Genomic DNA, 26199 nt, shown 5'->3' with positions numbered 1-26199 from the left:
TCATTTGCACTCAGCAAAACTGGAGCCTGAATCCTGCAAGTCTGAGCAGGAGACCTCGACAGGCAGCTCCTTAAACCTCTTTCCTCTTCTCAGTTTTTCATTCTTGTTGCAGGCGTCTGGCCCCTAGCCTTGTTTGGACATGCATTCTTATAGCTGTGAGCACAGGATCAGCTTTCTGGCAAGATGGCAGCAACGGTGTCGGTAAAGTCACTCTCGCTCAGTTAACACTGAAGATCCCTTCACCAGCAGGAATAAGAAAACAGCGGGTACTGGCTCCACTCGGCCACGTTGCCATGGTGATAGCCATGGTGCACGGCCTGCGTGGGGTAGTCGGCGGTCAGGTGGTGGGGAGGGGGGTACTGGGCAGGACTGGGGCCACTCCACTGACCCAGGGGCTGCTCTGCACCGTATGGGCTGTAGATATGGTGGCCGATCACTCCAGGCTTGCCGGCCTGGGCCATGGTCATGTTGAGCACCCCGGTGTAGTCCTGAGGCCCGGGGAGGTGCTGGGGCGTGCAGTGGGAAGGTCCAACCTCTTGTGTGCGAGGCTTTGATGAGTCGTGATCTGGAACGGTGGCAACGTCAGGGACCCTGGACCCTGATCCACTGTTGCTGCTGCCAACGCTGGAGGAAGGCGATGGAGACTTTCCGTACTCGTGGAACCTGGAGAGCAAAAGGAAGGCAGTCAGGATTCTGTTCATCACAACATTAATAACCTATTCGTTGCATAAATTCAGCAGTGTTCACCTGTACGGCTGGTAGGAAGCTGGAGCAGGAACCAGCTGCTCGGTGCTGTACATATCTCTTGTATCTGCCCCTGCAGGAGAGTCCGTCCTCACACTCTGCTCCCTCTCAGCTCCCCAGGGCGAGTAACGCTCCTCTTTGACGGACTCATCATCTTTCCTTTTGGGCAGCTCTCCTTCCTCTCCGTCGTAACCATCAAACGATGACTGGCAGAAATCTGAGAAGGCACAATGCATCAGTTAAACATATGAGTATAAGACAAGAGAGAAGGACCTGAACAGAGAGTCCTGCAGCAGTACCTGGTGGACTGTCCTCTTCAGAGTCCTTTTTTAAAATATCTGACATCTTGGACCTTTTGTCATGACATGCTGGGTTCTTGTTGGCACGCCTGCTGGGGAACATGATTTTCATTAAAACAGTACTACAAGCAGTATCTTTAACGCAATATACTCCAGTGGAGTGCCCTGTGAAACCCACCTTTTTTTATTTGTGCCTTCATCCCGGAAACCTTTTGCAAACGGGTTGTGATCGATCTTCAACTTTGTGATCTGCAGGAACAGGGACATGAGTTCAGGTAAAGCCTTTGTGTGGAATATGTTTTGTGCTGAGCAGAAGTTAGTCCTGGTTTATTTGGAGCCCACCTTGGTGTTCTGGTAGGCAGTGACTGCAGTGAAGGAAGTTTCAGGGAAGGTGAAAGTCTGGAAAACACTCCAGCGGACACTGAACAGGTCGTCTGCCTGGACAATGTGGAAGCGCGGGTGGTAGCGATGCATGGAGTGCAAAATGATCTGCAGAAAGAGGGAAGGTATATGATAAGTTTAAACATACAATGTAAGAACATCAACTCTCCAACAACCTTAAAAAAACATCTCATGGATGTCATTTTAAAATTTGTTTAGCACCACATTTTCACTTCTACCTACATGGCCGTGCTGGTCGAGCGTGTTGTTGGTGAGCTTGAGCTTGAGGAAGGAGACGGACTGCTTCATCCAGTGGCTCCCCGGAGCTGGAGAGTCTGGGTGGAGGTAAGTCCTGCAGGGAGGTTGAGGCTCCGCTTTTCCTGCCACCTCCCATTTCTCTTTATTCCACTGTAAGGAAGGAGACATAGTTTGTCAGCCTCTCTTAGAGGTAGGTGATTTACAGGAGAATCTTCATCTTCTTCCCACGACAGAGTGGAGAGTGACGGCTGGCCAGTACCACCCACGGAGATAGGGGGTAGTACAGTGGGCTCCCAGCAGGGGATAGACAAACAGGAAGAGATAGCACCCTTTGATCTACAATGTCAGGAGAAGGGAGGGGGTGATAAACAGGGGGTGTCTTGTCTGGGGATACTGGAATCAACTTAGGGACATCTACAGCTAAAGCCGCGGCTGTGGGAAGTCAAGGTTACTTTTCATTGTTTGAAAGTAAAAGGAATTTAACTTTCCACAGTGAATAAAGCTGATTTCAAGACTCACTCATGAGTCAAGGAAAAAAACATTTACCTTATACCTGAAACCATCCTCAGGAACCATATCAACCAATAAAATGTATTTGGCACATGGAATAAGGCCGGATAGATTGACTTTACAGTGTGGGAACATCCTCCTGGAAAACAGAAGAGAACACAATTGAGAAAAATTACTTCTAAGCAACAAAAGATTCTGCTTTCCAAACATTTTGCACTGAATCTAATGTTCTGCTGTCTTACCGGCCCGGTTTAGTGATGATCATCTCTGTTCCTATTTCATGGAATGTCTTCCAGAGTTCTGGGTCCTCCAGAGTCATCCTGATGTTGCCCTGAAGGTAAGCATCAGGGCCAGCAGCCATGGAGGAGGGAGGAGGGCCGCTGAAGTTGGACTTTAAGTCTGGAAGGGAATAAGATTTATTATAGCCGTGCTTTACCAACGTTCGCTGTCAAACAGGGCAATGAAGATAAAACTTGCAGGGAAAATTAGAAGATACCAATTGAAAAGCTTTCTGCAAGTCCAGTAAAAGTCTGTTAGCACTCACCTCTGATGGACTGCATTCTTCAGGTTCAGCAGCAGCAGCACTACTGAAAAGCTTGAAAAGGTTTTTGCACAAGAGGCCAATAAACAATCCAAGTGTCACCAATATCCAAAGCGTGCCTTCAGCTCTGTTCTGCCTCCTTCGTCTCCTGTCTCATATAAGAAAGCAAAATCCAGCAGCTGAAGAAGTCAGAAGGTCAGTCAGTCTTGTTACAGCAGATATTTCAGAGGTGCTGAGTCCTGCAGGAGAGGTGACCATGACTTTTAAGGGGAGCCCTGGTGTGGGTGGGGCCAAGAGGGCCATTCCCAGGCTTTGAAGTGGCACTGTGCTGAGCTGGTGTCCCACTGTGATTGGAGGGCGCTGGAAATCAAAGAGACTTAACAGAGCCTTGATACCATCCCCACAGGAAGGGGGACGGAGGAAACGCATCTTTATTAACTGCTAAGAGACTTTAAAACAAATATGGATGCACTTCCCTGCTGCAGATCAGATCTGGCAGCGGCACCACAATCTGTGTAAATATCATTCACACACACATAACCACGCACGAAAATGCCATTTAGTGTGTTTGTGCAATGCAGTAAACAGCCTGTGTGATTCATTTGGCACAACTGAGAGAAGAACAGTGAAGGTACATTTAAATGAGTTAATGCATCGTCTGTGTGTGAAACCATTTTCAATACATTGAACATCTGAAAGTGAATAAAACGATTTTCATATGATCACCTTTAAAATGTTCTTCATCCTGGACTTTCTCCATTCAAGAAATTACTCAGTGGGAGGGAACCTCTGTGTAAACCCATAATGGTGTGATGATAACATGCACTCTTTCTGCAGGTAACTTTTACCTGAGGGCATCCTTCTGCAGTCTGCGAGGACTGCCAGTGCGAGGAGGGGTGAGTTGTGTATTGGGGGTGTCTAGACAGACCCACGCTCTGATAGATAATCTCATTAGGCAGGTTTCCCTTGAAGGAACTGGTTTTCTGCATGTGGAGAAAGCACTGTGTATGGGCAGGCAATTAACAGTCAGTTAGCACCACAAGCCCAAGTCAGGCCTGAATGCGACAGGAGGGGTTGCAGAATGAAGACCTGCCACAAGTACGAGCCCGCCGTTCACGTCCACGCAGAATCCATGGATGTCACCATCCATGGGCCTGTGTCCGCCTGTAGTGCACCACGTTACTGCAAGGGAAAACAAATGCGAAACACTGCAGGCGTTAGCATAGAGGGGGGGAGAAAAAAAAACAAACCGCAGTTCCCCCACTTGTTTCCACTGACATGAAAATTTGAATTGCGGTGATTTTCACATCTACATTCAGCCTCTTTTCTAGCAAAGACACACCACTTCCACTTTGGTTTCTAATTGTATTCTGCGTGCTGCATACAATGCCTTCTGTAGGCGCAGCTCCTTTACACCAATGCACAAAGGATGCTTTTGTGTAACTGTGTGGAGAATGAGTCAGATACCAAACCATGTGTAGCGTATGAATGACTCTTAAAAGCAACGCGTGAAGCGCAGAGATGGCTTTACAGTCTGTAAGACAGTGCAGCACTTTGTAGGATCAGCAGTTAAGTGAACTTTAAAGAGGTGTGAAAAAGTCTCTCCTGTGAAAGTATTGACCAGCTTGTTTAGGGCTCTTGTGCCGGGTCGATGGAGAATAAAAAAGATAACATCCCGCTTGTAATGATGCACTTAAAGATGCAGAGATCTATGTTGGATCATGCTCATCTGTAGGACCCCCCCCACACACACACACACAAACACACACTCTTCACTCCTGTGGCACAACATTGGCCTTGAGGAAGTGTGATGTGTTTTTATCCTCCTTATGTGAGACCAATTGTTGTCGAGGAGTTAGTAATCACGGTTTCAGTGTCGCTCCCCTCAGCCACCCCCTCTAGGGCCTGCGCGTGGATACATTTAAACTGTTTCACAAAGCGGAGAGGTCATGCTACTGGTTTTTGGGGTGTTTGGGAACAAGATGCCTTCGAGAAATTAAAATTCTCCACAGATCTCTTCAGCTTTAGCGGCGGAGAGTGAGTCAGTGTCAGAGCAGAGGTGTACATTTCAGCAGCGGCGGTGTCAATCCCATTACACGGTAGGTCGGAGGTGACAGGTGTGACTGGTAGAGGCCTTAGTACACGGCCAGGGGGACAAAAGCCAGGGACAGAGAGTGCTGCCTTATGCAACAGCCTGCCTGGGGGCGACTCGCTCTGGATGGCACATTAGGGAGGTCGTCTGGAGAAGACTGATAGGGGGCCTGCTCCTGGAGGATTTCATTTAATATATGTGTGAATGTAGCTTTTTACTGGCGAGTGTTCACAGGTGACAGCAGCAGTCTCACTTGACGAAAAAAAATAAAAATTACAACACAAAAACATATAAATAGCCGAGTCTTCCCCTGAATCCCCACATCTGAAGTCTGATTCCACTGTGGCTCTCCTCCCTGCGTCTTCTCCCAGATCACCTTCGGCATTGGTGTTCTACCTCCCAGGTGTCAGCCTTTGGCCATTTGCTTTAACTGCACAGATCCCCCTGCGCTCGGCAGTTAACAGCTGCCAATATACAGCCAGGGCCCAGGGATCAGACGGCTCTCTAGCAGCCCAATAAAGAGCCCCTGGAGTGGACTGACGAGAAATCTCACACCTTTCGCCCACATTAGCCATGCAGCATGCCCTTTTGATGCTTAATTGGCCACTTTGAGGGGTTCGTAGAGATAGCAGGGCCCATGGCTGCAAGCAGCACGATGCCGCAGGAGATGAGATAATATCACATGGCAGGAGAAATGCCTTTAGCTAACAACAGGTTGCCTATAATTTTACTTTACAGACTGCGAGAAGCAGTGGGGCATCAGTGAATTTAATGCACAAATGATGCAGCAGAAGTATGTAGTGTATGTTCTCAACAGGAAGATAGAGCTGGTGAGTTAGATTTTATTGGGATGAGGGCACATTCAGCAATTTTCTTTACCAGTTGCAAAGATCAGCAAAAACGAACCCCGTATCTGTAAAAATCTGTTTCAGTTTCCTCTTTGCTATCCCTGCCTTGGCTCCAGAGTGACCATGATCTCATATGCAGAAACTAGGGGCCGGCTCAGCTCACATTTGGTCCACCACATAAGAAAACAAACCTCACATCTAGCTTGCCTGGCAAAGGGGGCAAATGACAACTTCACAGCACTTCATAAGAAACTCCTGGAAGTTGCTAATGAAGACTAATGACTTCCCTCGTGTCGGAGACTTCACACCAGAGTGTACAAGCCCTTTGACCACAGAGTCGGTGTGGTCAGCAGGGTGGTCTGTCGGCTGCAGGAGTTTAGAAACTAGTGGCTAGTTAAAACATATCATTTGTTTTGGATTATAGATTTCAATGTGGGGTCTGGGTGGCTGAAGGATGGGATTTTATCAGAACTGAAGGTCTAAGGATGTGAAGCTCCTCCTGACTTCGTGCTATATAAATAGTTCTGATTAGATTTTACTGTCTGGCAATAGCTCATTTTCAGCTGGTCTAAAATGACCCTGTGGGGATTTTAAAGTTATTTAATTAAGGAAGAAAATGAATTGTTTTTATGCAGCCAACAGGGCTTGAGGATCTAACTTAGACTGTGGAAGTTTAAATAATGCAGTTGCAGTCTTATAGATCACACACACACACACACACACACACACACACACACACACACACACACAACATGAACATCTGTTACTCCAGCTCATGCATCTTAACTGAATTGTCTCCTCTCCTTGCTCTTGGAAGTTGTCTTTTAATGGTTGCAACATTTTTATGCTGCCAGTTTGGCCAGACTTCCCCGTAAGACTTCTACCTGCCTCTAAATAAGTCTCACTTGTGCATTAAAGCAACGTTTCTGTCAAATGATCAATAACTTCACTTTAAAAACAAACATTTTAGTCAAATCATGTGGATAGAGACATCTTTTTTTTTTCATTTTGGCATTTTACCAACTTGTTTAAACATGATGCATGTAACAGCTTTGTGTTACCATTTGTCTTCTATACCTCACTTTAACACTTACAAGTTAGTTAATTTATATTTACATACATACTCTGAACATGCTATTACTTTCCACATTTGCGTAGTCGATCTTAATCATGCCAATTTGCACTACATGTAAGGTCATTACAGATTTGTTCTTTTTCTTATTTGAAGGTATATTTTCATGTAGATCTTTTACAGTGCTTCTTGTATATTTCTGTTGCTCTTAACACACGGAAATTATCTTATTTTGTCTCATCTGACAGAACTACAACCTCACATTTGAGTGAAACACCTTACATGTTATGGATGTCTATAGTAAGGACGCACTCTATGAAATTTTTGCAGATATGCAGATTTTTTTCAGACTCATTTTGTCCGATGCCAATATATGCACATATTTTATCCACCTGATTGCGGAGAACATCCAGTCTCTCCTGTAGTAGAGTTAACATATTATGTCTACTCTGACTGTGACAGTCCGCTGGCAGGTGCACACATAAAATACAGTGCTTTTCAAATGTTCTCATTTGCTATGCAAAATAAGGAAAACAACTTTAATTTACATATAAAATGCACCACGTTTATTTTCAGGTAGCATTTTCAAACAAAACCATAAATCTACCTGTTAGTGTTCACTTTGGGCCGATGCTGATATTTCATTTTAGAGGCTTCATCGGCTGATGAATGATGTCGACATCATTGTGCTTCCCCAGTGTATAGTACGTGGAAAATGTAAATGAAGAATGATGCAGTATGTCTGTACTCTCACAGGGAAGTGACAAAAATGAAGCATTAGAAGTGTTGTCATGCAAATGTGTATGCACATAGTAGGACACTTTTACTTTTGGTTCTTAACATCAACAGATCGTTGTAGAGAAAGTTGATTTTCAGTACATCAGTATGCCTTGTGTGTCCATAGGTCTTACAATAAACCATAGTTGGCAGTAACAGCTGGCGTTACCAAACCGGCCTCTCATGTACTTCACAGTTTTCCCACAAAACCCAGTAAGCCTGAGATCTACAAACAAATCCACCCTCTATCTGATGCAAGGAATCACACAGCAAATATGTGTTTCTCAAATATATTTTTGGTTTGACATCTATAATGCATTCAGTCCAGACACGGAGAACAGTTCCACTCCAGCAGCCTGCGCCAGGGGGCGGCGGGCCAAGCTAAAGCCTTTAACCTGGTCACCTCTTTAGCTGTGGTACATTCCCAGAAGCTCAGCAGAACAATACAAAACTATCTTACAGCAAAAATAACAAACAAAAAATAATGAACTAAAATAGAAAACTTTTTCTTTTTTTTAATCAAGGGTAATAGTTTACAATTATTCATTAGTGCCCTTTTTAAAAATTATTTTTCTACAGCTTTCAAGAAACATAATCAGTAAATATCTTTCTTTAATATCGTTTATAGAAAACAATCTGTAAAAAACATTCTGTTGTCTTCCTCTGAGTTAAGCTAGAATTGTGACAAATTTACCAAAATGGTTTCAAAGGAAAGGCATCGGTATTAGAAAGTCCTCCTCAGCATGCGTTTCAAATCCGCTGAAATCAGGAAAGACCAGCGTCTGGCAGCGTTGAGTCATTTCCTGAGTTGATTGGAAATGAAGTGACCCTCTCACACATGCACTCGCTTCTCTAGTTTCATACTGAACCCATTAAAGCCAAACATATTGGAAAGATATTTGGATGGTGATATGTACAAAGGCTTGATTTCTAATAACTGAAAACCCCTTTCCGTATCATTCACATCAGTGCTGGTGACAGGACGTCTTCCTGGTAAGAACTGTTCCTCTTGGCTACAAATGCACACGAAAGAAAAATATATATAGGACAAAGTATTACAAGTAATACAGTGAGTACAAAAATAGCACAAAGGTAAGTGCAAACTGAAAAAACATCCCAAATGTTAAGTGTAAACATTTTTCAATCTGCTACAGGTTGAGAGGCTGTGTGGTCCGTTGGCTCCACAGACGAACCTCGAATGCAGCCGATTGTCCGTAGTTCACCTTTGTGTTCATTGAAATATATCACGTACTAATGCAGTGTGATGAAAGTCTCATGCCAAAGTAAACTATTGAAGTGGAGGGCAGCAGGGGCATGCTGCTGAGCGCCGATCCAGAATGAGGCACCTCAGATCGGCGGGTTCTCGTGACGAGCGTTTAGCTGCAGCTTGGAGATACAGTTAGCACACAACATACAAAAGAGATGCATAAACAGGAGACCGGCTGGCTTTAAAGGCTCAAAGTCTTTGTCTTGCCAGGTCCAGTGGGTTGCAGGAGAGCTCAATAAGCTGATGTGTGATATGCATAAATGGCACATTACAGACATGCTGTGAGACTAAAGCCATCATCGTCTGTCAGATACATCATCACTGCCGAGCAACACTGTGACATGACAGCTCATGAGAATACTGCATTTTTTTTTTCCTCGGCTTGGGAGTGCTTTGTTTGTAATGCACGTAAAGAAACAACAGCATCCACACAGATAGCTGCGATGGCGTGAACCATTCCTCTTTTTTTTTTTTTTTTTAAAAGACAGGGGGACGCAGAGTTTGGCAAAGTCAGGCCAAGATGTGATAAAAGTTCAGTTTGAGCGGGAGCCTTCAGAGGCTCAGATGTCCATGTAATCATCCTCCTCGTCCGACTCGCTCTCCAGAGACGACTCCTGGCTGGATGTCTCCTGCACCTCCAGCGCCGGCTGACTCAGAGTGTCCTTTTTGACTGTGGCTGCCGACTGGGATGACAGGATGACGTTCTGTGCGGGAGCAGACAGCAGGGGTCACTGTTGAGTGTTAGACAGCTGTGTGCATGTGTGGTTACTGTGTACATAGTCAGAGGCAGAGTGCATACCTTAAGTCTTTGTTTGGTTTCCTCTGAGATGCTGCCTTTGGGGGACAGAAGTGTGGGTGTGGGAGGTGTTACCGTGATCTCTGGTGGGAACTTGGTGACGGTGGAAGGGATGAAAAGCTTTGGCATGTTGGGCGGGACGCGGGAGCGGATTCGGCTGGGGTCTGGAAGCTTTGACTGGTCGCTGCTGGCGTACTGCTGCTGGTCTGAGAGAGAAAATAAGAGAACAGTCCTAAATATTGGAGCCTTTTCAAGACATACAAAGTCATCAGTCATCCTCTTGTGCAAGGAGCTAGAAGATCCCCGGTTTGCGTCCCGGTTAGGACGCCTGGGATCTCTCTGGGTGGAGTTTGCATGTTCTCCCCATGCAGTGTGGGTTCTCTGGTTTCATCCCACAAGGTCCAAAAACATGCTGAGGTTAATTGGTGATTCTAAATTGTCCGTAGGTGTGAATATGAGTGTGCTTGCTTGTCCGTCTCTAAGTGTAGCCCTGTGATAGACTGGCGACCTGTCCAGGGTGTCCCCTGCCTTCGCCTCAAGTCAGCTGCGATAGACTCCAGCCCCCTGCAACCCGAGTGAGGATTAAGCGGTGTATAGATGATGGATGGATGGATTCTGCTGTGACCGTTTTCTGTCACACTTGTGGTTCAGAGCCTCTCACCTGGGCAAGGTTGTGTGCTGCTACATGTGGCCGTTTCCTCCTGGAACCAGCCAGCTGCCGACTCTGGCCCCTGGGAAACTGAGGCGAGCTTCATCTGCTGACAAAGGTGTGACTCCTGCTGTCGGTAAAGAAGTCCCTCTGAAGGCTCCTCTCGCTCCTCTGTGGCCAAAAACGTTACATGTCAGTTCTCAGTGTGGACCTTGTAAATATTTGGCAACTTCACAATATTTGTGATCCAATTCTTTACAAATAACAAAAGTTGAAATTTCCTTAAATCAGTAGCCCAACAATAATAAAAAGGACATTTATGAAACAGCCATATTCATATTTTTTTTCCCCACTGTACTTCTATTATGAATACCGGATTAGGAGCAATATGAGGATGGTGTTTCCATAGAACTGGAAGTGAATTTGAAGCAAATTTTTGAAATGTCCCAAAAAATAAAAACAGGAACGTGTGAATAGGAACATAATTGTAGTAGGTAAGTGAATAAACCTCGAAGAAGAAGAAACAAACAAAACTTTGGGCATCCACAAGAAAAACAGAAGGAGAAGTGTTCAGGGGAAAGTTGTAATCACTCTCTAATGTCAGCCAGTATTGATCATGTTTCACACTTTCTGGAGATGCACCAACAAAAGAATCAGATACAGCAGATCAGTCACGTGAGGTAAATGTTCACTATGTCAGAACTTACTACAGAACGTGTTTCTATCTGCAATCATGTGCACCAACTCTTTTTTTAAACAGTCACAAACCACCTCAAGTGAAAAAGTTTTTCTTAAAATCTGCCATTTTCATTAACTTTTTTTTCTTTGTTCTTTAAAATTTGCATACAATTATGTTATTGAAGTGCAGCTTACAGTTGAGCTTTCTCTCATAAGAGGTTAAAGTGTGTTTCAGTACGTGAGTGCACACTCTCATAGGTGACCACACACATTAATATACACATGTACTGATGTATATGCTCAAAAAAAGGTCTCAGTACTTTATTTTATTTATTTGCTGTTGGTTCTGTTTCTGTTTTATTGTGCAAACAAACTAAGATTCCTTTTTAAGGTTAACTGAAGTTGTGTGTAGTAACAACAAACCAGTACATCTCACAGCTGATGAACAGCAAAACAAGGATTCCCAAGACTACTGGCACTTTTTAAACGTTTGTCCTTTTGTCAAACACTAACTGACAAGCGACTGACATTTTCTATTCGATGAAGACTTTCAAGCTGAGCTTCTTAGACAAGTATTTGTAATGATTGCATTAGAACTAACTGCACAAATTCTGCCTGCAGCTCAGACAGACACAAATATGAAAACAAATATGATCTAATACTCTTTCAGACTTTTCTTGTAGTGTTGCCTAGGCAACCATTACATAATACACATCGGTGCAATGTTGTTGAAGCTAACCTGCGTGAGTGCGTCTGTGTATGCAAATGTATTCGTATGCCCACTTTTGTATCTGAAGATTTCAAAGGTCACCCAACTTTAGGAAACTGTAATAGAGCAACACAAATTAACAATAAACAGCTAATTGCAACCAACATTTTCAGTAAACTGGATTCATTGATGTAATCAGTGTGTAACTGTGGAAGAAATACTTGCAATATCAGTGCAATGTGTCTTTTGTCTTGTTGGCGTTAAGCTGGCAGGTTTCTGCTTGTCAGAGGAGTCCAGCTGAAGCCTTGTATTGGCGTAATAGGTGTTAAAGCACACTGTTTAGAGTTTGCTGTAAAGCAGCTTTGTTGGTTTTAAATTAAGGACAAAACAAGATGATATCAGAACGTTATAGAGATCCCCAACAGCTTATTGATTATTATTGAGTTTATGGAGTTTTTACTCAGAAAAATCTTGATACAGATTTTGTTTAGTATGTCTGAATGAAATTGAACCAATTAACAAAAGTACAAAATCGTCAGGTAACAACGCATGTAGCATTCTAACGTTATAACTGTATCGCATTGTTTGAATGTATTGATTTTTATTCTTATTAAAATTATTATTATTATAAAATTATTAATCTTATTATTCTTTTATTTTTATTCATTTATTGAATTTCCCTTCTGGGATAAATAAAGCACTGTTGCCTCGCAGCAAGAAGGTTGCCGGTTCACGTCCCGGTGGGGGCACCGGAATCTTTCTGCGTGGAGTTTCCATGTTCTCCCCGTGCAGTGTGGGTTCTCTCCGGGTTCTCCGGCTTCCTCCCACACAGTCCAAAAACATGTTGAGGTTAATTGGTGATTCTAAATTGTCCGTAGGTGTGAATGTGAGTGTGCTTGGTTGTCTGTCTCTAAGTGTGGCCCTGCGATAGACTGGTGACCTGTCCAGGGTGTCCCCTGCCTTCGCCCTGAGTCGGCTGGGATAGGCTCTAGCCCCCCCGCGACCCTAATGAGGATTAAGCGGTGTATAGATAATGGCTGGATAAATAAAGTATTTTTCATTTCTTTTTTTTCTTTTTTCATTTGTTTTGTTTGCAGACAGGAGGAAGTATCTAAATATGTAAGAAATGCTCCACAGTAAAAATCAAAATATGACGTTGATACATGCCAGTAAGTCGGTCTCGATATCAGATTTTCAGAGCACTGCTGTCATGGCCAAAGAGTTCACGATAAAAATCAGAGAAAGATCAGTTAAATTAATCTAGTCGTTTAATCGAGGTGTGTTTTGTCTCTTTTGTGGCAAATGAATTACACTCAGCACGCAAGCATCAGGAGGTGAAGAGACTCTGTAACATAACAGTGCCATATGTTGTTTCTATTTTGGATAGTCCACCACATATTTATGATATTTTCATACATGTAATATTAGCAAGATCTCAATATCTCGGTTTTTTAATATAATGGTTATAGACAAGACCTGTATATTGCAACACCATCCCTATGTAGCACAAGCAGACAACAATACCCATATGTTTGCAAGGACCTTTTGCCTTTTCGTTAGTAAAGTTTTCCCTTTTTTGAACTATTGCTTGAGGTGATGTGAAGCACAATTGTTACTTCATTATGTTTTGGACCTTTTAGTGTGAAAGCTCTCCCTGGGCTTGTGTGGGTTTTCTCTGGGTGCTGCAGTTTCCTCCCACACTCCACAGACATGCAGGTATTAGGTTAATAGTCGGCTTTTAAACTGCCTTTAGGTGTGAATGCGAGTGTGAATAGTAGTCTGTGCTGTGATTGATTCGCAACCTGCGCTGGGTTTACACACCTCACCCAAAGCTGAGATACAGCTAACTGACGTTTCATTCATGTATGTGAATATATTTCTTTAATATGTGCTTTCAAGTGTCAGAAACAATGAGGAAGTGCCAAGTCATTGGGCAGCAGTTGTGTCTACTCAACACATGTGGAAAAATATATCTGGTCAGTTCATCTTTGCAGGGAAAGACAGAAGGTTCTGCTTGATTTAAGGTCGATTTTGAGTGAAGTCATTTATTTGAGTCTTAAATCTCAAAATGAACCACTGTGTTTGTTTTGATACATACAAGACATAAACAGCTATCAAGGAACTAAAAATCAGGTAAGTTTTTCAGACTGCAGTAAAAAAAAACAAAAAAAAAAACATGAGAATTAGTTGAAAATGGGCAAAAACAGAAGAGCCATCTGGATAAAATAGCTCCACTTAGTTCGTACTTATCTGGCAGAAAGAGAAATGAAAGCTACATCCGCAACAACAGGATTGTCTCCACATGCCCTTAAATGCTTTACTGAAACTAAATCATAATTAAATCTTATAAAAAAATAAAAAGGGGCAAGATACCAGGAAGGGCACATTATCAACCACATGTCATAAATTAGTATATTTTATTTTTCTCTCCATTTAGACTATCTGGAGAATTGATGCTGAAAACACAGAGTGAATGAGTTGCATCTTTAGATATCAAACATGAGATAAGCTGAATATTCCCTATGAGACCAGCCGTGATTATGCCAAACCCCTCCAGAAGCTCATGTAGGCAGAAAGAGAATCACAATCTGGAGGATACTGAATTCAAAAACTCTTGTTGGGGGACTGACAAAACCCAAAAGGCACAATATAACCAGGCCAGGGTCTGCTGTTATGTAACAGATCTGCTGAAGCCCACAGGCGCCCCCTGCTGGTGGAATTGACTAAAGCACATTTGGATCTTTACAAACTCAAAAGCAAAGATCCACTTAAGCAGCAGCACAAATTTAACTAAAATAGCATAGAATTTTTCCCAAATAACTGCACCCTGCTGCAATAACACATGTCAACATGCGTGTTCATTCCATTGTAACATCTCTAAACAGTCACGTACCTGTGTGTGGCAGGAAGGCCATGGCTGCGGCAGAGTGGCCGGCTGCTCTCCTGTGCTGTGGCTGATCGTGGAAGCCTGAGGTTTGAGGTCGGGGCAGCTTGCTCAGGGGCTCGTACAGCGCTTTGGCTTGGCCGTCCTGGGTGGAAAGCGGGTGGCAGGTGGAGTGGCTGAGGAGGACAGGCGTTGGCAGGGAGGCGGGGAAGAAGATGTCTCGGTGCTCCTTGGTGTACTTAGGTGTGGTCGGGGCATCGCCTGCAGACTGTTGGAGACAGAAGAAGAGCAGTTGTCATGAGGAGGTGTTACTGACCTTGGGGGTCCATCTGCAGTGCTAATTATCCCCTGCTCCGGTAGATTTCTGAGAACGGTACATCCTCTTCCCTTGGTGGGAGGCTCTGTGCCGGAGAATCGGCGTGAGCCACAGTTGATACCACTGCACTTTTCAAACAACACACATCAGCAACATCAGGCTCAGCTCATTCACATAGGAAGTAATGATATCCTTTACACAGCCGCGATGTCGTCCCTCAGGAGTTCACAGTACTCGCGTGCTGGACTGTGTGTTGGGTGCTGGCGAGGAGCTCAGCTCTACAACGCACTACATCTCTCTGAGCCACTTTCCTGGGTGTCCTTTTGAGGACCACTTATAAACACAAGAGCTGCACAAACAACCTGTGACAACAGCCGCCCTGCTCCCACAGCCGCTGTCATGGCAACACAGAAGAGCATGGTTAAAAGAAAAGAATACACCTTCTCTAGTTTTCAATTTAAAATGGATGAAAAGTTGTATGAAATCTAGTCTTTCTAAGCCTTTCTGAACAAGTTCATACACAAAAACCTCAGCCTTGTGTATGGACTAAAGCCAGATTTAATAAGCTGAAGAAATAATGAATTTTGCATTCATACAGAATTGTACTGCGCTGATTATGCAGACATGGTAGAAAGTCAATGTGACTTCATGTTTGCCACAGAGTATTTCTATGTCAGATGCAAGTTAGACAATTAAATGCAGTGCTGTTTGTCAGAATTCAAAACCCTGGAGGCGCCGTTCAGGGCCACAGCACATACTGTCAGGATGAGCAGGCTTTGACAGATGCAGTATGTTAGCACAAGATAATTTGGCAATAACATAGCTCTCATACCATTTTTCTCAGGGTGTCTCCTGGGAGTTGAAGTCAAATTGTGCTCTGAATCACAGCTGCGTGTGATGAAGCTCCCCATGGGATTCACACAGCAGAGCATGGACAATTCAAACAAACAGAGCAGCTTTCCAAAACCTCAGATAGCAACAGATCCTTCAGCCCAACGCGGGGCGGCACAGCAGCTTCAAGCATGCAGCAGCTCCGAGGCAAGCTTTGATGATTCATATCTCATAAATTAAACATCACTAACAAAGACACCAACAAGTCAGCTGGACTGTACGCATTACAACAACACTGTACCTGAGAAGATTGCAGCACATAGCATGCGACCAGTACGTGGGTTCCTCGAGTGTTGCTTTGTGCTACGAGTGTCAGCCATGCAGAGGTTCAACAATGTGAATGGGTTCTTTGCAATTATCGAGATTGGGCTTTAAATCAGATTAGGGCAGCTGTAGATGTTGTGTACAGGTTCGGTCGTCTTTCAAACACAATTGAAAGGCCAGCCAACAAAACATTTTAATTAAATTGCCTGCCTGACAGGGAGTGACACTTGAGCTCCTCTGTGAAACAAACACCCATATTTGTTGATAAGTAAAACCTCAACATTCTTCCAAGCCTGCTGAAATACAACGTGTGAGACTGGAGTGCTAGAGTCTCTCAATAAGCTAAACCATCTATCCAATGGAGACGAGTGTAAAGACAAAAGAGAAAATGAAAATACCAAACATTCATCGTGTGACAGTCAGACACACACATTCTTCCTGATAGGGCATCAAACAGAGCAAACAATACGCAGAGCACAACACAGCTGATTTTTTCCAGCTCAGCACTATAGGGGCAGATCTCTCTCTGCACTTGTGTGGGCTTGAAGGAAATGTGTGAATCTGTAAGAAGCAGGCAAGAATATTTCATGTCCTCAAGCTGAGATCTCGGCTACATACAAGTGGAACCAAATGTAAACCACGAAATGAGCTGGTGGTACAGTAATTACACATTAACAGCAGTTACATAAGACTACAGAATGAGCTTTTATGTAGAAACACCCTATCTTGCCCACATCTTAGGCACACAAGAAAACACTACATGCAGGCTACTTAGCATAAGAGCAAACAACTCGATGAGACCACGTGCCGTGTGTGTCTGACAATCACAACAGCAATAATACTTCGTAGACCGCCAGAGGACCTAAACGTGACTTGATATTTAAATTTCAGATCATAACGAAAAGAAAAGAAAAGAAGTATTCAAATTTTGATAATTTTTGATTTTTGATGAATTTAGGGTTAGTGCCACAACTATTACAACATTATTTTGAAATAATTTCTTTTTCTGACCTACCACAGATGACAAATACAATTTAATTTAAAATGAATCATTTAAAACATCTGGTAACATAACCAGGCATACAGTAAGATATCATGAAGACTTACACATGTAAATATAAAAAAAATCTAATTTCAAAAGTGCCCACTGTTTTAGTTTAATAAGATTTCAGTATCAGCCAGGCCTTTACACATTTAGGAGACATGGCTTATAGCTCTCTGCCACCATTATGGTCTATGTTAAACATTGCGTGAAAATTAAACAAATGAAAGCAAAAAAAAACTCAACATGAACAAAGTCAACTACAAAAAAGAATCATGCAGAAAATAAGATGGTGTGTTCGCTGAACTAGGAAAACAGATTTATTTTGCCCACAACTACTTCTCATGAGCCTGAGGTTCAGGGAACATCACCGTGACAACAGGATGTGGGCAGAGAGACCCTTGATGACTGTGTGGGCAGGAGGAGAGATGAGAGGAAGGGGGAGACACCGATACAGAATGAGGCAAAGCAACTAATGATTCGATGAGTAATGTGAGGACTGAAGACAAAGCTGAGATAACAGTTGTTTTAGCATAAGCTGAACCCATTGGATTCACTGCAATTACACATACTTATTTCAATGTGATTCTGGAGGAAGATTGCTGATATTTCGCAAGTTAACATATTTATTTAGTTTCTCCTCATCTTCCAGTCCTCTCCTTTTCCCCCTGTTCTGTGCATGAACACAAACTTGCAAAGGACATGCCAGGATAGTCTTGTATGGATCAGTCAGAGCCACTTTCTTTGTGTCCAATTTACAGAGCCACTACTTCTGTTACTTTACCTTAAACAAAATGCACATTGTCTGTGCAAATTTGCAGCATGCACACCAATGCTAAGCTGAAAATCATGACAAGTTTGGCAGCTACTAAGTGAGGCTGAGGGGACAACAGGGAGCATTCACACCACGCTTAGGGCTATATTTAGTACTGGCAGGCTGGAGCAGGAAAGAGTTGAAGTCTGGGAATTACCAAGTTAGTCATCAGTTTAGCACATTTTACTACAGATGCTTTATGTTTACCTCCACATTAAACACAGAACATTAATCCCTACATTTGATAATGGAGAGTACAGTACGCCAGGGCAACAGAGAAAGATGATTTTAGCTTGGCAGGCAAAGTGTAAGTGTGCGATGCTGCAGACAAGACTTTAATTAATGTTAATGACTATGTTAGATTAGAGCCCAGATGGATGCAGCTTATCAGAAATTATAAGTTATCGATAACGATAATTTCATGGCTGGATATTTTCTTATCTTTAAATGCTATGTAAACCAGTGTTCATTAGGTCACAAAATGCAGCTCACATCCTGTTGTCATGGGCTTGTTCTGAATGCCATAAATCATCAGGGTTTCACTTTGCACAGCCAATCTCCATTATGTGAGAGAAAAAGTATTTGGGATTGACTTGGACTACGATGGAACAGATAAATAAGTAGTGTGAAGGAGTTGAACATGTGGTGTAGATAAAGTTACACAACAGCATTGGGAAGACAAACTGTGGAGATGTAGAGGCAGCAGAAAGATGCCAGATGAACATGGCGAGTTACAAAACTTTACCTGTCTTTGGGCAGAGGCGGCCAGCTGTATCTGGCAGAACTTCACAGCTTGGTCCAGAGCTACATCCTCGTCAACCTGGTAGAGGACAACAGAACAAGGACATTAGGGCTGAACAACACTCTTCATCTACAGATGCTTATATTCAAAGTCTACAATGTCATTTTTTCTCACATATCTTTCCAGGCAGTATAATCACCTCATGAAACACCGGAGCAGTGAACGTACTAATGCAAAATCATGATACTTCTGATGTGACCTATCCTGAGTACATTCCCTGACAACTATGCCCTGTGCACCAATATCAAACCAACAACAAGTTAATCTGATTCTGTATTCGGGCCAGTAGGGCTTCTTGCAAGCTTCTGCACTCTGATCATGAGCACAAGTAAAGAAAGGCCCATATTAAGGCCCAGTTCAGCAGGTAGATGTGGGGGAGTTGGCAAGCTTAGCTCCAGCACAACACTGCACACTTAACAGCTGTGTGAACAAGATTACCAACATGTTCCCTGCAGCAGCCTGTTTGCAGTGGTTCAGGGACCCCCAAAGGGAGGGATTTTACAGCATTCTCATTCGAGTTTTCATATTGTACCAATTGTTAAACAGACTGAGTCAAGCTTCAGCACATCACAGAGGACAGCCCTTCACTTTCATGTCTAACTCCCTGCAAACCTTCCTTGTGAAACCACACACACCCCTGTCAGTGAGGACTTCTCAGAATCACGTAATGTTTACTATTAGTAAAAAGCAAATTTTTTATTAAAAAATAAATAAAATAAATCAATCAATCATATTTTAGATTTCAATTACCTTTTGGCACTGCTTGATGTTATTATTCGCTGATAGAAATTAATCTAGAAGAGCTGCTTGCATGATGATGTGTAGCTGAGCCTCTACATAGGTAACACTAAGAAGCATTTATTCTTCACTTGTCAAATACTTTGATGGCAAGAAATGCTCTGTCTGTCTAGAACACACGGTTTATTGGGTTTTTGTTTTAGCACCTTAGGAAAGAGATGAAAAAAAAAAAAAATCTGACTGCAATATGCAGCAGCACTGACAACACAAGCAAGAATATGAGCAACTGTGCACTGCAGCAGACCATAAAACCACAGAACATCTGCAGTTTGTGCAAGTAGGTGAACAATCATAAAATGCTTTTGAAAAAAAATGTCCAGGCATATTAATTTCATAACTCGTTTGGTGACAGGAAACATGTTGTGGCTGGTTCTGGCTACTTTCTTCTATGGGTGGTTCCAAGAAAACATTCTCTTGGCTGTGTCTTAAAGAGCACAGAAAAAAAAAAAATCATAGCTGCACCCCAAGTATTAAAAAAAACAGTCACGCTGACTTCTTTTCTCACCTTTTTTAAATCTCTAAATTTCACATGCTGCAGTTTAGACATGCTAACTTTTCCTAAAATTAAAATCATTTGTCTCTGTAACGGCACTACACTTCTACACATTTCCACTACTGCTAATATTTACAATAGTTTTTGTTTGAGAGAATAATCTGGCTGACTCAGACACTAGAAACAATTCAGCACTTGAATCAAAGTGCAATCTCAGGGCCAATCACTGAAATGTATAAATTTCTGGAATGTAATGATGAATTTAATCAAAAACAATAAATCTAAAACAACTGATCCACAGTGGCTCCTCACCTGCTTGTGATGGCATACAAAAAAAAAAAAAAAAATTCATCTTAAAAATAGCCAGTAGGGCTACATTTAGAGGAAACACTCTTTCTCAGGAGTAACACAAAAAAGACCAGTCACAGAAGTTAAATTTGGCTTACTGAGAGTAAAAACAAAACCACACATTGAGCTGAATTCGTCGCAGTGCTTGAAAACTGAAAGAGGGAAAGTCCCTATTCTACACAGGGCATTGTATTACTAATTCAGTTAGTAGAGGGGTTTCCCAAGCCAAAATATTTTAGGAGAGCTTTTATCAAGCATGCATGACTTTGCAAAAATAAATAAAGAAAAATCAAAGCAGTGTGTATAAAGTTATCTGTATGCGCACATTAGAGGTACCTGGTGCGGTTTGTCTTGATGAGGTTTACCTGTTTTATGAGCATGTAAGTCTCTGACATGATCTTCTCAATGCGTCCCAGGTCGTAGGTCATGACTTTCTGGCCCTGCTGCCACACTCTGTATGCATCAAGTAGTAGGGTTTTTCCGGACTCCACATCCTCTAGAAGCTTCCTTTTCCTGTTGGGCTTTCGTAGTAAGCCCTGATCAGTGCCACCAGCTGCCACGGTGACCTTGGGTGCCGAGGCTTGAAGCTGCTGCTGTCTGGAGCTGATACTTAGCTCCTCTAGAGAAAGCTCTGGTGTCCGACTGCTGTCAGTCACTTTCTGCTGGGCCTCCATGCCACTCAGGGAGGTCTCAGCCTCTGTTTGGTTGCCCTGAGAATCTGTGGTACTAGAGGGCTTCCTCCAGTGTGCAGTGTCCAGCTCCATGGGTTCCTCTGGCCCTGCTTTGTGCCCCTCACTCCCAGCAGTCTCCACCTTTACAGAGTAGCTCTCCTGAACCTTACTCCCTTTATCTGAGGATGGCGGTGGTGGGGTGAGTTGTGCCTGAGAGGCTTCCCGGGGCCCTGTGTCAGTGGCACAGGCTCCCTCTGTGAGCCCAGGCTTCTTAGGCACTGCATGTTTGCTGTCCTCTGAACTGGGCCTGTTGGATGTGTCCGTTGTGGTCATCTCCCCCATGGAGGGCGCAGGCGCTTTGTGAAGTTGCTCAGACACCTGAAAGAGACCAGAAGCTGTCAGAACACGTAGTGGGTGCATGCCAGACATCTAAAACACTGAGTGGCTATCAGCTGTTGGTGTTGGTTTGTGCCTCCTTACCCCTGTGAGACTGTTCAGATTGTCCTCCAGGACTTTTACAGTTAAGAAAAATGCTCTCTTGGCCAAAACCTGGCGATCAACATCCCGTAAATACTTCCTTCATGGGAGAAGAGGAGAGATGTTATGGAACAAATACATAATATATGACAGAAAGAGTAGCATTATACAAAGTCTGTCCTTACTTTCCCTGATCAGGGGTTCTCTGCAGCATGAAAGAGACTTTCAGCAGAGTATCGTGATCCTTAAGCTGAGACAGCACCTCCAGTAAGAGGACAATGGATCGGTTCATATGAGATGCAAAACTTCCTGGGCGATCAATCTCATCTACTGGAATACGCCAGATGCCCTGGAGGGAAAAGGACAAACAAAAACAGGAGAATCATGATTTTAGTTTTACTCTGCTCCAAACATTATCAATCCTACCGCTACAATTATTACTATCAATACTATTATCAATATTACCAGCAGTAACAGTAGTACACATGGTGCAGTTACAGGACCTCATTCAAATAAATCGACTGAGGAAGACAAATGTGTCAAGGAGGAGGTGCCTACATGTAAGTGGTCAACATCCTAACAAGCAAATTTGTGAAATGCTGAAATTTTGTGTTTTTCTGACTGCTCCCTGCTGCTACTCTATGTTTTCAAATGCCTGTGGAGTCTATGACACACGGAAACAATTAACAAGGAGACATGGAAAAACTGAAAGGAAAGAAAGTAGAGGAATTAATGTGAGTGAAACACATGGCATTCAAAGAAGAAAGCCCTAATGAGGGGATGGAAAGGCTGCAGGACGAGCTGGCCATGTAGGAGGCGGGAAGGAGGGGGAGCCTTCTCTCTGGGTACACATGATAGGCAGCCTCATTAGTGTTCGGTTCTGTCCAAGCCATGTAACAGAGGAGCAGACTAGCTGCCAACAAACACTACCCTCCTTTGCAGAAAGCGTGATGAGGTGTTTTTTTGATGGTGGAGTCCACCTTTTCAGTGAGCACATGTCCTCTCAGCAGGTAAACCGAGGCAAGGTTCTGCACTCTGAAGCTACTGATGCGAGCGCAGATGGTGGCCTAGGCAGCACACAGTCATAAAGCACATGGCACGGAGTACAGCCACGGACTCAGAAAATGTGTGTGAGACTAAACAAAGATGACCATATCAGGACGGAACAAAACAAATGAGATGGCTCTATCAGCTGCTGGAGGCACACTGAGGGTGGTGCTCCTCCTAACAGATAGCTCAAGATTGTCAGATGACATTTTCAAAGCCACTGGAGAAGAACAAAGCAGGAAAGAGAGGCAAAATAAACCTATCAAAACAAAGCACATTCCAGAGGATGGAGTTACAGCCTTCTAACTGAGAGAGTGTCAAATCCGTTCGTGTAAATTGAAATGTAGAAACTCATCCCAGAAAACACGTTTTATTTTTAAGCTTTCCTTCTAGAAATCCCAAATCAAACATGTGATTTCTATTTCTAATTCGCATAGGCTGCTAAATGTCTAATAATAAACAGGTGTTTAGATTGTCCCTGTGACTGATTTCAGTTGTGATGACAAGGATTTGATTAAAACTAAAAGAATGAACCCAATTCAGAACCAAAAGGTCAACAAAAAAAACTGGACAAGAATATGGCTCCAATGCCTGGGTGAAAATGAGAAGATTTATTATTATCATATGACGCAATCAGGCAGGGCTTGGGAAGGTTTTAACCTTTCAATGCACAGATTACGAAAAGCCTCCAACAGGAGCAGGACAAGTATGATGAGGGGGTGGGTTCTGCTCACTTAGAAAAACATCTCTAATGGAGGAGAGTTGTTCTTCATCAGAGAACCATCCAACCACAGCAAATCTGTTTAGGGAAGCAGAGCCATGGCTTTACACAGATTATGCTGTAGCACAACAGCTAAAGCAGATTTGTAAGACTTTAACTGCAATAATTTTAAGCATCTTTTTTTTCCTCTCTCTTTTTTTTTGTGACAGAAAACATGACCACTACTTGATATCTGCAACTTTGCCACAGATGTGGCCAATACATCAAGCAAGAACCACAAATTAAGATGCAAAGAAAAAAACAACTGATAAAAGGAAAATACAACGAGGATCTTTGGTGAAAAGGAACCCGATCACCTTCAAACTAGTTTTACATTTAAAAGAGTTTCATAGATTACCTGTAGAGGATAAGGAGAACAATTAGACAGGGGACATGTTACTTCACAAAGTCACTTATTAAAGTCTAACAAACAGCAACATAAAACGCTGAAGAGGCTGAACGACAGGGGCTTTCCAGTGTGAAAGCCAAAGCAAAATGCTGACTGCTGCTGAACAATGTTTGGAGGAAAATCCTCGACGTGCTGTCATATCTACTTCAACTACTCATGTCTTAACATGCCATCAATGACAGAACGGCACAGGCCCGAATATTAACAACAGGAAAGTTGCACAAACTGCTAGTTGCTACAAGACACATGACTGTAACTGCGATTTCACCATATCAGTAACTACAACTTTAGATGGTTACAGAAAAAAAATCCCAAATATCTGATTACTTGCTAATGCTATTAGCATTTGGCAGGTGGCTGGTGCAAATTACATCTTTGCACATTCTTCTCAACATTGGCGTTCCTACATGCAAAAAGCTAAAAAATGAAGACTCTCTGGACGAGTACTTAAAGACATTTTTTTGCAGTTCTGCTTCGACATGAGTCCCACTGACTAAAATAGACCCCACTCTAAGTACAGCTCTTACAAACATGAATTTGCGCCTGTTTTCATAAAAGTCAGAAGGAAAGAGAGAAACCAACTCACCATCACCAAAGAAAGCTACTCCACGGCGCCTGTGCTAGTATTCTTTTGGATAGTTTCCTGCTGGCGGTAGCAGCACCAGCAGCCCTGGCAGCACCTCCACCCTGAAAGAGGCTCACACTCAGAGAGCAGGGGGTGGGCTGCATTTGGGTGCTAGGGCAGCGAGGGCTGCAGAAGAGGAGAAGAGGGAAGCACAGCTGCACATGGCAGAACAGGAATAGAAAAAGAGAATGGCAGCTGCCTTGGCAAGAGGAGAAACAGCGCTGGAGTCAGGGCCCATAAGCTCAGTATGCCACTGACAGACAAGCTGACTCGTTCCTCTCCTGATTTCAAACCCTGCCATCTCAAAACAAAAACACCCACGCACTCTATCTCCGCTCTCCCCTGACCCCAGCTTGCTGGAGTTCTTCCCCCCTCCTCTTCTCGTTTCTCTCTCACTATACACACCGTCCAGCCAATCGTCGCAGGCTGTTGCCAGCCAATTGGAGGCGAGTGGAGAAACTCCCGCCCATCAGTGCACACCCACACAATACACACACAAACAGAGGAGTGAGAGAGAGTAATGAGGAAACAGAACGAGTGCAACAGAGAGAGGAGATGAGTAGAGCGAAAAAGAGCCAGGAGGAGGGGTAGAGCGTGATCACCCTGAAGACGGAGCAACAGGAAAAAAACAAGAGAACATAAACTGGCTGAAAAATGAATTCTGTGCTACCTCATCAGTGTGGTGGGATGCACCAGGAGGATGACAGACCAATAGTGAAAAAGAAGCACAAAACATAGGCAAAAGACTCAAGGTTTGTGTAAGTGAAGCCTCTATTCGCCACAGAAAACACAGGGTGAAGAACAGTGATGCCTGAAAGATTGTATTGCGCACACACGTTTCCTCAGTCAGCCAGCAGTGCACCGTCAACAGCCTCACCTCCTTCTTTTCCTCTCTTTTACTTCTGGTTGCGTCTCTCCGGCTGGCCACCAAAAACATACTAAACAAACACACCTTGTTTTTCCTGCTTCCTGTTGTGTGTGAGGAAAAAAAAACTGCTGAAAAATTTCAAGCTCAACCAGTTGCAAAGCAGAAGAAGGCAATGGAAAACATGCTGGCAGCCAGAGTTAAACCCAACATGCAAATCCAAATATCAACTTCTACAAAATGTATTCATTGGACCAATACTCCTCCTCTAAGAAAAAAACAAGGTTCTCCTGAGTGAGGCTCCACCTACAGCACACTGCACAGCTGAACACACAAATGTTTGAGTCATACATCAAATCGAGGTAAGTAATGCAAGTGTAACTGTTCCCCAGAAGACTGTGCTAACCTAATATAACAAGACACTGAGGCCAACCTATAAGCAAAGCTACACGAAAGCAGTTTAATCGAACACGAGTGCTCATCCTAAAAAGAGAGTGTAAGTTCAAAACGTGTTCTCTGAGAAGCTACAAGACTGGAGTGGATTTACATTTGTCTGAAATGTAACAACAAGGACATCCATTTTCTTTGGAGCTTCGTAGAGAGTGAACGTGCGAGTGGGTGGAAGAATATGTAAGCAAGATGTGTGTGTGTGGTGTGTCGGGCAAGAGAGGAGGGAGGAGGAGGTAACACCGTGCCTGAGTGAACACACAGGGACTCCTCACGACTACTCAAGAGTCCTGAGCTGCTAGAGGGCCCGGTATAACAGCATCATTATACCCGGTGTCATTAGATTCAGCCTTGATATTCTGTTACAAGGGCTGGAAACTGTTTTACAATAATTTCCACTAAAATAACTTGCCTGTAATTATGACACCACTACAACACAAGGTGAAGATGTAATTTCCAGCAGTTTGCAAGGTCTACGTTACGTACACATTGTTTCAGAGGAAGATATATCAGTATATTTTTCAAAACAAATGATACACCCTGAACTATTTTTAGCTTTATTACAGGCAGCTGAAACAAAGCAGCAACAGAGCAGTGAGAGTCTAAGGGCGTCTTAACATGCACA

At 43.3% G+C, this 26199-nt stretch overlaps 2 protein-coding genes across 4 annotated transcripts in view; both read right to left on the bottom strand.

Annotated features, from left to right (window-relative positions):
• Nucleotides 1-239: 239 nt before the first annotated feature.
• On the bottom strand, nucleotides 240-2752 carry tbx16 (T-box transcription factor 16). The gene is made up of 9 exons (XM_008276694.1): nucleotides 2737-2752; nucleotides 2435-2591; nucleotides 2229-2331; nucleotides 1668-1832; nucleotides 1386-1532; nucleotides 1222-1292; nucleotides 1044-1132; nucleotides 748-961; nucleotides 240-663 (listed from the first exon to the last, which is right to left on the bottom strand). The coding sequence occupies exons 1-9, from the start codon at nucleotides 2750-2752 to the stop codon at nucleotides 240-242; spliced, it is 1386 nt and encodes a 461-aa protein (XP_008274916.1).
• Nucleotides 2753-7796: 5044 nt separating this feature from the next.
• cabin1 (calcineurin binding protein 1) overlaps nucleotides 7797-26199 on the bottom strand; it is a 38126-nt gene continuing 19723 nt past the window's right edge. For all 3 annotated transcript variants that reach the window (XM_008276692.1, XM_008276691.1, XM_008276693.1), the window contains 8 exons: nucleotides 21607-21770; nucleotides 21425-21521; nucleotides 20639-21322; nucleotides 18578-18652; nucleotides 14515-14773; nucleotides 10247-10405; nucleotides 9589-9791; nucleotides 7797-9493 (listed from right to left, as the gene is read on the bottom strand). In XM_008276692.1, coding sequence (XP_008274914.1) covers nucleotides 9350-9493; nucleotides 9589-9791; nucleotides 10247-10405; nucleotides 14515-14773; nucleotides 18578-18652; nucleotides 20639-21322; nucleotides 21425-21521; nucleotides 21607-21770 — 1785 coding nt within the window. In that variant the 3' untranslated portion in view covers nucleotides 7797-9349. The remainder of the gene's footprint in view (nucleotides 9494-9588; nucleotides 9792-10246; nucleotides 10406-14514; nucleotides 14774-18577; nucleotides 18653-20638; nucleotides 21323-21424; nucleotides 21522-21606; nucleotides 21771-26199) is intronic.

The sequence above is a fragment of the Stegastes partitus genome, unplaced genomic scaffold (assembly GCF_000690725.1).
Source record: "Stegastes partitus isolate 25-593 unplaced genomic scaffold, Stegastes_partitus-1.0.2 Scaffold79, whole genome shotgun sequence".
NCBI lineage: Eukaryota > Metazoa > Chordata > Actinopteri > Pomacentridae > Stegastes > Stegastes partitus.
This window is presented reverse-complemented; position numbering and strand designations above follow the sequence as displayed.

Excerpts from the sequence above, each read along its gene's own strand:
- tbx16 (XM_008276694.1), bottom strand. Across the intron at positions 2,332-2,434 it reads ATCATCACTAAACCGGGCCG|GAGGATGTTCCCACACTGTA; the intron begins GTAAGACAGCAG and ends TCTGTTTTCCAG. Across the intron at positions 1,533-1,667 it reads CGCTCGACCAGCACGGCCAT|ATCATTTTGCACTCCATGCA; the intron begins GTAGGTAGAAGT and ends CTCTTTCTGCAG.